The 14440-nt window shown below is 35.5% G+C and overlaps 1 protein-coding gene across 3 annotated transcripts; it reads right to left on the reverse strand.

Annotated features, from left to right (window-relative positions):
• Positions 1-1711: 1711 nt before the first annotated feature.
• Positions 1712-11826, reverse strand: LOC136230953 (uncharacterized). Of its 3 annotated transcripts, XM_066020171.1 has the most exons (10): positions 11673-11687; positions 11466-11571; positions 9895-9992; positions 7552-7690; positions 3430-3538; positions 3204-3340; positions 2774-2910; positions 2352-2458; positions 2087-2214; positions 1712-1966 (listed from the first exon to the last, which is right to left on the reverse strand). In XM_066020171.1, exons 3-10 carry the CDS (start codon positions 9911-9913, stop codon positions 1873-1875), a joined length of 870 nt encoding a protein of 289 aa, XP_065876243.1. In that variant the 5' UTR covers positions 9914-9992; positions 11466-11571; positions 11673-11687; the 3' UTR covers positions 1712-1872. The 3 variants fall into 3 exon arrangements, with proteins under 3 accessions (XP_065876243.1, XP_065876242.1, XP_065876244.1); XM_066020170.1 differs by lacking the exon at positions 9895-9992 and having other exon boundaries at positions 11673-11826; XM_066020172.1 differs by lacking the exon at positions 11673-11687 and having other exon boundaries at positions 9895-9977.
• Positions 11827-14440: the final 2614 nt, after the last annotated feature.

Genomic DNA, 14440 nt, shown 5'->3' on the forward strand with positions numbered 1-14440 from the left:
GTAACCCTTGCGTATAAGATGCCACTTGATATTGTTATTTGTCTTAAACTTAAACCAAAGGTCTCAATAATTTTTGTTTAATCATTTACTTAAAAAAAAATTAAATTATAAAACCTTCTGTCTAATTAGCTTGATCTGTAATACCAATTGCAATTCGATCTTAATCCAATAAATTTTATGTAGGCACTAACATATGTAAGTGTCATCCTCTTTAAAGCCCATTACGTGTGTTGAGTTCGAACTCCAAATGCAAAGAATAGAAGATCCAAACGCGTCTACAACGTTCAAGCCCAGTAACAAAAGACTCAACCGCATCTAGCCCTAGCCCATAGCTAATACTCATGGTTTTGGGTACAAAACACAAGGAGAACCTTCTAGTGTCCTATGAGACAAAAGATTTCTCACAGGATTCGAGATCATTAAGGGAATAAGAATCTTAAACTTAATAGGAATAAGGTGACAACTTTAACCTAATCAAACACTATAAATAGACAAGTATTATCACAAGGTTCGATACGTTATCTATCTCTAAAACTTGTTCTTACTCTCTTATTCGGTTCTAAATTATAAACTTAGGCATCAGAATGGATTTGCCGGACTCCGGCCTCATCTGACCTACATACTGTTTTGTAGGTTCTCTACGACATTGGATCACTATCATGGCTTTGACACGTAATCCATATTATTAATTTCTAAAGAAGAAATGAAATTCCCGGTAGGAAACGGAGGGGTAGTACATGAACAAGTTTTTGAGAATGCAAGTTACAAGTCTAAGGTTTTGTTACAATGGGAGACGGAAATAACAAGAGGGTTTTCTGTTTTCTATCTATCTTTAAGGGTGCTACGTTGTTGGAAATCTAGTCACCTTATCTTAGAGATAATGTCTGTCATCTTCTGAATAATGTGTCTTGTCTGCCATCTTCTGAATAATGTTAATTCAGACTGTCGATAATACTGTCTTTTTTTAATAAGTGGGTACATGAAGATAATAATTCATTATTTTTTTAAAATCATAATTTTGCCTAAGCTGCCCTTGAGGGTTTTCAGTCTGGCAAGTCTCTTTATTTTACACTTATTATTTTTTATTTTTACATTACTGATTTAAATATTATTTACATATTAAAAATGAGGTGGCTGAAGAGGAGGAGTTTAAACATTCCTTCTGATTTAGCTGAAATGATTATCCTATACAATTTTTATGTTAATTAATTGAACCTGAAAGCTATCGAAAAAACATTCTATTTTGTGATTTTATGTAAATATGCCTACATTTTTTTTAATATTTATTCAGACTTTCAACTCATGGATTCAATGAAATTTTGATTTTTCTTTTATCAAGCATAATAGCAAAATTATCTTTATGATAAGATACATTTTCTTATACTATCTGTATCTATTTATTTTAAAACGTTAGTTCCGATGCGAAGTGACGTCCAATCTGCCAAAGCAGTTGTAGTGACAGTTTTTGCACATTAAAATAAGTGAAACTAATTGTGTTTTTGTGCAATGATGACGAAAATTTTGAAGGGCCTTCTTCTAAAAAGAATTAGCTCCTGACTAGTGTAAGAATAATAGTATAAAATTTTATTGCAAAGACCAGATTCTTCCTTTCAAAGTTAAAAAGACAGGAAAAATAATTAAATGGCTGCATTCTTCAACTCAGTAGTAAATTCAACATGGCATTCCAAAATTGGATTAAGAACAGAGAAAATATGCTAAAAGCTTTTAAAATAGATAGGAATTAACATCCAAATGTATATTCTCTCTTCTCTTTATGTTCAATGGAGTAATTAACAATCTCTTTGGAATGTATTTTAGCACTTACAACAATTGTACAGGTATAACATACAGCAAGCTGCTTTCTTCCAAAAATTATTGGGACCATTCATAATCCTCCCTGCCTCTGTTAAGGGACAACCGATTTTCATTAACAAACTCATAGTATCTTTCTTCTCCATACAGTTTCCTGCAAGTTCAAGTAGATCACGTAAAAATAATAAGAAAACGATTATGTAAATTAGGACAAATTAATAGGACATTCGACCGATTAGCTTATGAAAAAAGACGAGAGTAAAATAAAGCTTACGCTATATCCGCCAAACTCTCTGATTTAATCACACCTTTGCCCTCTGCAAGTTCAAGGCAAGAATAATGCATAATCATTTCCTTTAATGTCTGCTTTGTGCTTTTCATATCATTATCCCATAGGATACTCTGAAATCAAGAGTACAGAGTTTATAAGCTCATCAATATCCCCCAATTAATAACTTAATTTCAGCTTGTTTTAGCTATGATATGATAATATGAATTATTTCTTCGTTTTCAAGACCTGCTAGGAATGGCCAACCAACCTTTCTAACATACTCTCTTTTAATATCTGTCCAATGCACTTTGCCTTCAGGTGAGAAAACTGAAGCATTCCAAAGAGCTCCCCTTGCAACCATCACGGACGAAGCACCTGAAAGAAAAAGCAGTGTGAATGTTATATAGTAAGTTAGTAACTACTAAATAGTTCAAACTTCAGTTGTACACCACAGGAAAGTTCGTCAAAAACTGGAACATAATCTAAGATGCACACATGACAACGAAGCAATACACCTATGGTAAACGCAATGGAAGTTGTTGACTTAGTCATTACTGTCAAATCTTTCTGATGCCAGGATAGAGATACAATAAAATTTCAAAATTTTGATGCATATATAATTTGAAGAGGTTATTTTTTAGTAATTTTCCCACATCGTAGAAAACAAATTGGCTAGCATTGTGTAGCTACCTGTTGCAGCTTTGATTCGTTCAAGATCACAATAGTCAAAGATGTCTCCATTTGCAATAACTGGTATAGATAACGCTGATACAACGTCAGCGATCTCATTCCACTTAGCTGGATCCCTTGGCCTATCTGCAACTTTCCTGCAAATTAAACAACAGGGTTAACTAATTAAGGTTGACATGATTCGTGCATTACCAGTTCTTTCAGAAAATAGAAGTAAACCAAATTTCTACTTTCCTTCTTTATTGATTTGCCGTCATGCTAGTTGTGCACAATCACAACGTTTGTCTCAGGTTATGCATAATCTAGATGACGTGAGTAAGACTGATTGGACTGAGTTTGTTCTGGACTTGCATGATTGACAATGAATATTACCAATTTATGACTAGCAATTATAATTTGGGGAATTTATGAGATATTGGTTGAACCACACCTTCCATGAACAGCAAGAGCAGAAACACCCGTTTTTTCAATTCGCCTTGCCAGTTCCACAGTATCTTGGGGCGATTTTAGTAATCGAATCTTACATGTTACTGGACAGTCCAAGTTCCTCCTTAATGTTCTCAAAATCTGGGCCAAAAAGAATTAAGGTGAAAAACATAAATCAACTGAAGCCATTCAGTAAGATTAAAATAAAATAAAATAGCAGTTTTGCCTACATCATTAATGAGCTCCGGTTTAGTCAATAGTGCAGCACCCATGCCTCCACTTATAGAAAATGACTTGGGGCAACCCATATTGATGTCTATCGCAGAAACATCTTTACATCTGAAAGAAGGAAAAACTGTTAAACTATACTTTACATACAAAAGTATAAGCCAAATGAATCACACAGACCAAACATACAAGCTCAATTATTAGTAAGATTGGAGTTTTTATAACGCAAACACACTCAAAAATATATATATAATCCTGAAATCTAATGAACACCGATATATCAGAATGCGAGAAAAAGGGTTCCAGCATATAAGCATATACAAACACATTAAAAATACAAGACATCAACAATAAAACGGAATGTCGAAAGGGCATGTTTGATAAAGGCATTGCAGCACTTAAAATTAATAGGTTAAGTGCTTATTGGTTTTTAGTCTGTCCGGTAACATCAATTAAAAATTTTAGTTACGTCAAAGAATCACTTATTCTTGTAAGTCAAAATATTTAATTTAAAATTTTAAGTTTAACATTATCAGCTCATATTTTTAAATTCAGTACTTATTTTCAGCATTTATAATATTCAGAACCTATGAAGCCCCGATACTTCTAAGAGGTCAATGTACGCGTATCCGATACTCCGAGGGCGGGGATACGGCTAGGAAGTATCCCTTTTTTTCTTTTTCTTTTTTAATTAGGGGATACGCGGGGATGCGTTGGGGATACGGCGGGGATACTTTGGGGATACTTTTCATAATTAATTAGTTCAAAATTTTAGGGGTTTTTAAAAAAAAATTAAAAATATAAGGATTATATAACAAATTAAATAAAGTAATATCAACCCGCTGTCCATTAACAAATTAAAAAACTTTAAAAATATAAGGATTATATGACTTATTAGTTAATATTATAGATGTTATTTGTGGTTTTATAATGACTTATAATTGTGATTTGTGGTTTACATATTTATGTATCTTTCAAATTTTTCATTACAAATGATATATATATTATTAATTATATATAAAATTTGTCGTATCCCTGCCGTATCCGTATCTCATATTTTTTAGAAATGCCGTTTTCCGCACCCGTATCCACACCCGTACCCGTATCAGTGCTTCATAGTTCAGAACTTAAATTTCAGTACTTCTTTCCTAAACACTTAATTTTCGGTTTTATCAAACACCACCTAACTAATGCAGTTGCAAGTGTTTTACACGAGCTGCAACGAAGGTAGTAGACTAATTTAAAGCAATAGTAACCTAGAAGTCAACTAATTTCTAGCTAGCAAAACACTTTCAAATCTTCACAAATTGAGGGGACACCCGTCACAACAAGGGATTAGCAACTAATTTTAGATTTTTCTCTATAAATAGAATCCAAGACTTGTGGAAATATGAGAGGATATCACAACTTATTTGCAACTCATCCAAACTTTATCTCTTCAATTCTTGAGTTACCTTTGAGTCTTTTTTTACTTGAATATTCTTCTAAAACTTGTGTTTCAAATATTTCACACTTAAAGGGAGAAATTGTTCATTTTAAAAAGTTTATCCATTCTTGTAAAAATGGAGTGAAGGTTGGCTAGCACTTTGAAACTACAAACTGGTTTGGGATTAGTATACACTTATTTGGCTACTAGAAATAAGTTATATTATAATAATTGGGCTTGATCCTTTTCCTTGAAAAGAAGTCGAGTTTTTCTTTTTAGATGTCAGAGTTTGAAAAGATGAAATGTAGAGTGGTTTGGCTGAATACAACAACAACAAAGCCTTAGTCCTGAAATGATTCGGGGTCGGCTAACATGAACCATCATATAAAACCGTGAAATCAAGTCGTGTCAGCGACACAAATTCGCTCCCTCCACTCCGTCCTATCCACTACCATATTTTCCTCAATTCCCAGTAAACTCATATCACTCTCGATCACTCTCCTCCAAGTTTGCTTAGGTCTTCCCCTACCCCTCACCACTACATCTCTTTGCCACTCTTTGGCTGAATCTCTATTAAAAATCTCATGTATATTTTTTTTCGATCTTCCACTCTATCTATATCTTACAATTATACTGAGTATATGTTATACTTGAAGTGCATGAAATACTCGAATATACCAAAGCACTTCTAGTTAATCCTGTGGTATAAATATATGGGGTAAAGTTTTAAATTCTTAATTCACTGCTCTTCTCAATTACAAATCCTACTTAGGACCTAAAATTATCACAAAGCATATGTTGTTGGCATTTCCATTAGAACCATTTGCATTGATATCAATGCAATATGAGATTCTAGTACTAACTTTAATAGTAGTGTGTTTCAAATGCATTTGACTTGATAATCTCAAAAATAGATTAGCTTTACCATTTGGTTTAACACATCATGTTTCAAATATAGAAATCATTTGTGAAATTATTGGCGCATCTACTTTTTCCTATCTCGTTTGTGATCTAGTCACCACCGACCGAATTGTTGTTCACACTACATTTTATTAAATTTTCAAAGTTTTTATTATGGGATAAGGTGCAAAAATACCCCTAACGTTTACGGTTAGGAGCAATTTTACCCGAAAGTTGGCAGCCAAGAGCAATTTGACCCCTAACATTGGCAAGTTGGGTCAATTTCAGACATTATTATAAAACACATATTTTTTTCCTTATTCTGCACTAATTGCATGTAAGTTGATTCTAAAAAAAATTATATTTTTTGTGATTTAATAATAGAATTGAAGATTAATATTTTTAAATTCGGTGAAATATTTGAATTTTTTTTGTCCAACTCGTACAAAATACAGTATATTCTTTTAAATTTTTCACGTTTAATCATATGTTTGTGATCTGTTACTAATGAGTGATAAAATGACGCACATGTGAAATGTAGATGACAAGATTCATGACCGAGAAGATAATTTGATGAATAATTTCTCCAATTGACCCAACTTGTCAACGTTAGGGGTACATTTGCTCTTGACAGCCAACATTAAGGGTAAAATTGCACCATTTTAGACGTTAGGGGTATTTTTGCACCTTATACCTTTTATTATTTTTAGCTTTCAAGATTCTATTTGTTTCTTTGGTGGAAATCATTTTTATGTTGCCATTTTTTGTCTTACAACTTCAGTTGGTGAATAATTATTATTTATCATCAGCAGTAATTATTTCTGTAATTTAGTATAGAGACTGAAGTTTTCTTATGAGATGCTTGTTATATTTCAATTTTTTGGACCTCAAACCTTTAGTTCTTCCTATTCAATAATTTTTTTTTATTTAGTTTATATATAGATTATTTATAATTTTGTTTGAATTTAGAGTAGAATGGATTTGAATATAGAGTAGAATGGATTAAAGTATGCTTGATCTCTACACTGATCATCGAACAAAAGTTTGGTGTTCAAACAAACGAAGCATACTGATGATTGATAAAATGTCAACAATATGATCTTTTATACAATTTCATCTACTTCTCCTCTTATTACATAAATAAAGTTGCCCGTTTGCATTTATTATCAATCGAATAACTTCTAACAATATGTTATGGACTTTAATGGAGGTCAGTATAATTTCAATGGTAAGACCATAAGAACTATAAAATTATTGTCATCAAACTCAACCAGAGGACTTCCATTTTGTTATTTGGAGAATATAGACAACATCTTTCACCTATTTACGGCCATAAAGCCTTGATACTACATCCAATTAGTATGCACGCACACAATATTTGTTCTTGGCTTGACAACGCATTTTGATGGATGTAGTATTTGATAGGTCCATCATGATAAAAATGCTAAACCACATTAGAATCATCTATAAGTCAAACTTCCAAATGGAAGAAACCACTTTAGAAAAATCAATCAGATCTAATCCCCTTTTTGCAGATTGCTTCATGTTAGCTTGTGTTTTAAACTAAAAAAAATGTTAAAGTTTATCAAGGAAGCAACAGAAGTGGCTATATTGACTTAAAAAAACCTAGTCTTTGCTCTTACCAAAGATTTGAAAGACGAATTGATGATATAAAGACAAAATAAAAGGAATGGCACCGTATCCAGAAAATTTTAGCAATTACTAGATCATGCAATATTAATTTTTCTACCAATTCCAAATCACAATGAAAATAGAAAATGAAGGCAATGATTCTTACACCATTTGAGCAGCAGTTAGAGCCCTCACAGCATCAGAGGTGCCAATTTGGAATACAACCTGATTTCTTTCTTGACTGCAGGTTCTGAAGACCACATTTTCTGTTCCTTTCTCCACAAAGTCAGTGGACCCAATGTATTCTACAAAAGAAATTATAAAAAGAAAATCCTAAATCAACAAGACGAGATGCACTGGGGCAATAATGGCATATCTCAAAGAAAGTAAAAGTGCTTGTTAGTTTCCAATACTCCAAAGGCCACATAAATAAAAATAATAAAGCAAGTTTTTTTGTTTCTTCTCCTCCTACATGAATGCCGAGTAAACTTACAGTCACTGTACATTTTTTACTTGATTATATGAGAAAGATCCAACTTCGAAACCCAAAATTAAAACCATGAGCCTAAACATACAAAGCATTTTGTTCAAAAGAAATTTTACTTTGATGTCGCATGTATGCAGCTGATGTACTTCTGTTACATAATTTTTACCCCCTCCGTTCATTTTTATATGTCGTTTAAGGTTTTTCATCAAACCAACGCAGTATTAATTAAATTATTAAAATGACTAATTTACCCTTTATACTTCCCTCCTAAATCACTACTTTCTATGTAAAAATTCTCTATCTTTTTAATTTTTATGGCTTATGTAGGATCATTTGAATTAATAATAAATATCTCTCTTACCATAAATAAGGGTAAATTTGAGAAAATAATGTCGAAAGTGCATTGGTAATACAAAACGACATAAAAATGAACAGATTGAAAAATCTAAAACGGGATATAATAAAAAATGGAGGGAGTACTTTATAAGGATTATAGTTGGAAATATCTGTTTTCCTAAAAATATATTATGATTATTGATTCGGACAAGGCCCACCAGCAGGCGCAATTAAGTAGAAGCCCAATTCTTTACCTAGAGGGGCCTTGAGTTCCAAACCGCCTCACTAAGGGCAGAATAGTCTTGTAACATCATCCAAGCATATTCGTAAAGGTAACTCTCTCTCCCTCACTATTACAGTACTTCCATTATCTCTCTAACTTTGGCATCGGAGTTTACATAGAGGCCCACCCCAGTGCAAGTCAACATCCTCACAAATGTAGATGACCGAGCAATAATTATCCTATCTCCAGTAGGTCTTGTGTTAAGTTTTTCAAAGTTTATGGGCTGCTTCTACATGGTAGTAAGAGTCTCAAGTGGGTCATCACCGACTGTTAGCTCAATATAATGGAGAAATTTAGAGTCCATATTTGTTTATGCACTCTTCAGAAGTTATTGAAGGTTGATAATTTGAGGCAAGTAAGCCCTGAAAGAATTCAAGTATTCATTTTCTATTCATTCATCTTTCTATGGGAAGTATGCAGTTAGCATAGTTACAGGCATGGCAAGCAATTAAGCCCACGAGCCAACTTTTCAAGTCTTAATTTAATTTCAATTAATTGAAATTTTATTTTAAATAGGCCAAAAAATGGTGGAGTGGATCCAGTAAAGACTAGAAAATCAAACCTCTTTGCCGCACTACAGTATGCTTGAGCACACGATTGTTCTTCTGACTTTCATTGCCAGATCAATATAACTAAAACATAAATTTACACCTTAATTTTCCACCCTCCAGAATTTATTATGACCAATTCACTTCCAGCTAATAAAAACTAGCACCTGCTGTCCATCAACCTCAGCATATACTCTTATTAATCGATTCAGAGACTCTGAACCTATGCCTCTAAAATCATCATCATAATACCTCAACATTATTGCATGAAAAAACTGCAAGAATTCAAATCTCTTCTTTCCTATTTCTCAAGCGTTCTTCAATAATTAATCCCATCCAACTTCATTGAAACATTCCAATAATCACTTCAAATAAGCTAACATAATCCAAGTCCTCACCATCCATTCAACATATCCCAATAAGCTTTCAATGCCTCTGTAATCAATCTCCAGACACAGCAAATTAAGCTCCAATAATTACAATTCAGCTTTAACTTCACTTTCAAATTATTTATTACTTTCAATTCAACCATGTCAGAATTTGCAGGAGAGGCTCTTGTTCACTAACTATGTCATCTTTTTAGAGATAGGTTATAAGACCTTTAAACATAAATAATTCTATAAAGACAATATCCACTGTCAAATTTCAAATTCCATCAGATATGAAAGATAAACCAAGGCGCATACCTTGGTAGTAAAGCCATCAAGTCACAACAAAAATCTAAAAATTCATTCAATTGTAAAGACCACAAATGGTGTTTTCTTCAGCCAACTCAAATACATCTTTTACTCGGTGCAAGAATTCTCAGCACAAGCAAAATATGAGTAATGATCTCAGGTATGAAATAGAATTTACCATTTATTTGTGCTTGCATTCAACATTTCAAGATCAATGATCCGCTCCTTGAATGTAATATTTGCACCATATGAAGCTGGGCCCTAAGCATTAATGTTCTTGAGAAAATAATCCAATTAAACTGAATCAATATGGAAGAACAAGAACCACTACCAAACTATTGCAAAGTGTTATTTTTACAGCAAACTACTAACAAAGAATCCTACGACCACAAATTATTAGCATAAAAGTTCACTGGACAAATGGTTAAACAGCTCACTGAATGATATTCCAAACCCCCACTGCCACAAACGGGATGAAAAAAGTTAACTAAAATAACTGTTTGGTATTTGTTCTACTTCCAATGATGTCATTTCCAGCTATCACAAAATGCTTGGGTGGAAGATTTAGGCTCATTTTGGCTGGCATGCATGAACCACTCATATAACAGACTCTTAACTTAAAAGCACCTACTCCATAAGTTCGGTTCGTTGCAAAGCATATTGAATCTATATATTAAGAGAAGACATTAGTATGAATATAAGGTACAAATGGCTGTATAAAATTGAATTCATGCAACTAAAAAGGCACCAGTAATGAGAAAATAATGTTTGTGGAACAACAGAATACCAGGTATACCTCTCGCGCGCTACTCATACTGTATTACCAATTATGAATTTCACATTAAATATTAACTGTATTAGAAAATAATAAGCAACTAAATCTGCAATTTCTTCCATTCATTAATGTAAATTCCAAAATACATAAACCTACTAGCTATTAGTCTGTTAACTGGAGCTTCCCTCGCCAAAAAATTTCTTCAATCAAGTGTGCCACAAAAAGGAAGCACTTAAAAGTTTTTTATTTTGAAAAAAAAAAGCATAATAGGTAACAGCCTCATTTTTTCAAGGATCGTTATTTGTAGGGTGAAGCAAGCCACCTACAATTTGTTACTATATGAAATGCATTACAAGATCAATATTTTTCTCTCTGTCAAATATCAAAAGTCGGCCTCAGACACTATGATCAATGTGTGCCCAATCTAATACTTTCGACTTACTGCCTACTAACACCCCAACTCAAATTACAAAATCAAAGAATCCAAGTTTTAGGTTCAGTAAGCACATGGGAGGTTACCCTGTAATGCACTTATATATTGCAGTAAAATCTTTTAGTCCTGTGGCATAACACGGCAGGCATGAAATTCAGTGAAAGTTTGAATTTTGCATCAAGTGTGCTTCACATTGACAAATCTTTGAGCTATGCCTACACACTAACAGCCCAAAGTATAACTTCCTAATGCATAAGATCAACAAAATAACAGAAGCAGTATCCAACTACAAATCAATGTTGCATATACCCTAAGATACAAAATCAACAATAACTATGAAGATTACAAGGGCAGCATACACCAATGAGTTATATGAGTATATAACTAACCTTAATTTAAGTTATTTAATCAAGACCAGATAAAAAGCTTCTATTAGGTCATGGAGGAAATATATTTCAAGTAAAAGAAAAGGTTCGAGCAGCACATAAATTGAACAGAATCAATGAAAGAGGCTATAAAACTTAAAGCTAAAAGTAATCACCGTTAACTTTGCGTTCGCATTTGAGAAACTTGTGATCAATAATTTCCTCTCCGTATGTAATATCTGCACCATATTCAGCAGCTAGCAGCCTGAATGGCAACGTCCCCTGCCCAAAAAACATCAAAATTAGTTGCTCTAGAAAAGGAGAAAAAAGATGTATTAGAAGCAAAGTCGCGTAAAGAGTCATGATGTCTTCTGTTCACTCACAACTCGAACCATGGGAGCGAGGAAAAGCTTGTTCCTGTACTCCATATTTTGTTGCGATGGGGCAACCTGAACTGAAGCGAGACACTGGCGATGCTTCTTTTGCAATTGGTAATTCGGTAGGTTGATTGAGGGCCGGGCCCATGTTTACTTCGCGCAACGAATGAGTCCGACGACAATATTGGGAAACCTGAGTCTAAAATGCGCAGAAATTTCTTTACTATCATAATTAGTGAATTGCTATTTACGGGTCACATTTTACTAGTTACAGTCGTCTATTTAACAATTTTGCCTTTTTTTGATATATATTCCAAAATCTCTTATTCTCTTTTTTTGAGGACAAAAGGAGAAATTCTTATTAAAGATCAGATGAAAACGCATTACAAGCAAAAGCTGGAGGGTGTCCAAACCACGACCCCCGATCAGACTCTAAAATCACTGCTCTCACTAAAGTATGAGCACAATGATTCGCTGACCGACGAACAAAAGAAACTTCGTAGTTCCTCATATCTCGCAAGAGAGATTTACAATCACCTATTATGGTATCTAAGGCCGGATTATAATTGGATTCACTTCTCAGGGCGTAAATCAGTAACTGAGAGTGTGATTCCAATATAACTCGGGACCAATTCCTCTCCTTAATCCAACTCAAAGCCTCCCGGCAAGACAACACTTCCACTAGAAATGGGTCAAGAGGGCAGCACAGCAGACCATTTTTTGCTGCAACACAACGCCCAGAACTGTCCCGAACCGCAATTCCGTAACCAGCGAAGCCCGACTCCGCAAACACAGCTCCGTCCACGTTCGCTTTTAGAACATCCGGAGGAGGTGCGGACCATCGTATCGCTGCTGCTGTATCAGCCATGCGTCCGTCCTGGTGATTGCGAGCCGTTTTCCAGCTCTCCAAAAGCGAAACAGCCGAATTGTAAATAACTGATGTTGGGGCAGTTTTCTGGTTCCAAACACGATTATTTCTGTTCAACCAAATGGACCAACACAAAACTGCAGCCATTTCCACCGCCTGTTGTGGCTGCCCCTGCACAGACGCAGTCCAAAACTCCGGGAAAAGGTGATCACTCGAGCTCGTACTTCCGATACTAGACTGCGCCCATACCTGCTGTGATTGCGGACAGCTTACCAAAATATGAAATGGAGATTCTACCTCTCTATAGCATACCGGACAGTCAGCGCAGACCTGCACATGGCGCTCCCGCAACATGGTTCGCGTCGGTAAGCAATTCGACAGCGCTTTCCACAGAAAATTTCATACTTTAGGCGGGACCCCAAGCTTCCAAACCAGCTTCTAGTTGACAGTAGGGACCAGCGTAGGGGGCCTGTCGGAATCCGTCTGTAAAGAACTGTAACATGCGCTCACACTAAAGCGTCCAGATTTCTCACCCGCCCAACTCCAAGAGTCCGCAATCCGACGATAACTGAGCGGGATGCTTGTAATTAGTGCAGCGTCCCTGTCACAGAAGAGTCCTCTGATCAAATCCAAATCCCAACTTCCTGTGTCTGAGACTCGTAATTGACTAACCAAAGTAATAGACACCCCCTCAAGCTGTTCGCTTTCAACAAACGGGTTATCACTATCTGGGAGCCAGGGATCCTCCCAAATCCTGATACTCGTACCATCACCAACCACCCGTCTAGTCCTTGATCGAAGAACAGGTTGTGATTCAAGGATACTTCGTCAGATAAAGCTTGGATTCGAGCCAATCTCAGCCTCCAGCAAGGAGCAGTGAGGGAAATACCTTGCTTTTAACACTTTAGCCACCAGCGAGGAAGGATTAGTGAGCAACCGCCACCCCTGCTTCGCAAGTAGAGCTATATTGAAGCGATGCAAATTTCGGAAACCCATCCCACCTACTTCTTTAGGTGAACATAATCTCTCCCACGCCTTCCACCGGATACCAGCCCCTTGGTTGCCCCCCGATCCCCACCAAAAGGAATTCATCATCCTTTCTAACTCCGAGCAGAGAGATCTAGGGAGCAAGAACAAACTCATTGCATAAGAAAGGAGAGCTTGGAGAATCGATTTGATAAGCACTTCCTTACCTACCCTTGACAAAAACTTCGCTTTCCAGCTCCGGAGTCTTTGGGCTACCCTGTCACGAATGAAACCAAATACCCGGGTTTTATTCCTCCCAATAATTGATGGAAGTCTTAAGTATTGCCCCGGGCAGGTGGCAATAGACACCCCTGTTGAAACACCTTTCCACATGATTTTGATTTGACAAAATTATTTAAGTAAAATTAAATATATTCTAAACACACTAAGTTTAAATGCTTTGATTTATTACACTAATGTGTTTGTTCAATATTGAGTTAAATTGTTTATAAGACATAAAGACTAAAAGGCTTAAAGCCCAATACGGAAGTCAAAGCCCAAGTCAAACAGATCAAGACCACTCGGCCCGCGTGCGCAAAACGCTGCCGTTGTGTACAAAACGCAGCTCATCGAAAGAAGGATCGAGAAGACCTTCGTTGAACAACTTCGGAACGAAGCTGTTGAGTTGTATCGACAAAGAGTACAAGACAGCAGCTGAGCAAGAACAACTTCCAGACAAAGTATTTCTACTTTGGGTAAAGTTCAGAAGACACAGAAAGCTGTCTAGTTGACCTTGCCATAAATGGAGAGACATTCTGCCGGACTGACTAAAAGCTGCTCAGCTTTGATCGAAGACAGAAGATATTTGAATCTGATTGGCCAAGAGCACTGAGCAGGTCTGAGTGACAACGACAGGAAGCCGTTTCCCTCCAACGGTTAT

Source organism: Euphorbia lathyris, chromosome 5, assembly GCF_963576675.1.
Source record: "Euphorbia lathyris chromosome 5, ddEupLath1.1, whole genome shotgun sequence".
NCBI lineage: Eukaryota > Viridiplantae > Streptophyta > Magnoliopsida > Malpighiales > Euphorbiaceae > Euphorbia > Euphorbia lathyris.

Excerpts from the sequence above, each read along its gene's own strand:
- LOC136230953 (XM_066020170.1), bottom strand. The coding sequence starts at position 11,717 with ATGGAGTACAGGAACAAGCTTTTCCTCGCTCCCATGGTTCGAGTT. Across the intron at positions 3,341-3,429 it reads AACCGGAGCTCATTAATGAT|ATTTTGAGAACATTAAGGAG; the intron begins GTAGGCAAAACT and ends TTTTTGGCCCAG. Across the intron at positions 2,459-2,773 it reads ACGAATCAAAGCTGCAACAG|GTGCTTCGTCCGTGATGGTT; the intron begins GTAGCTACACAA and ends TTTTTCTTTCAG.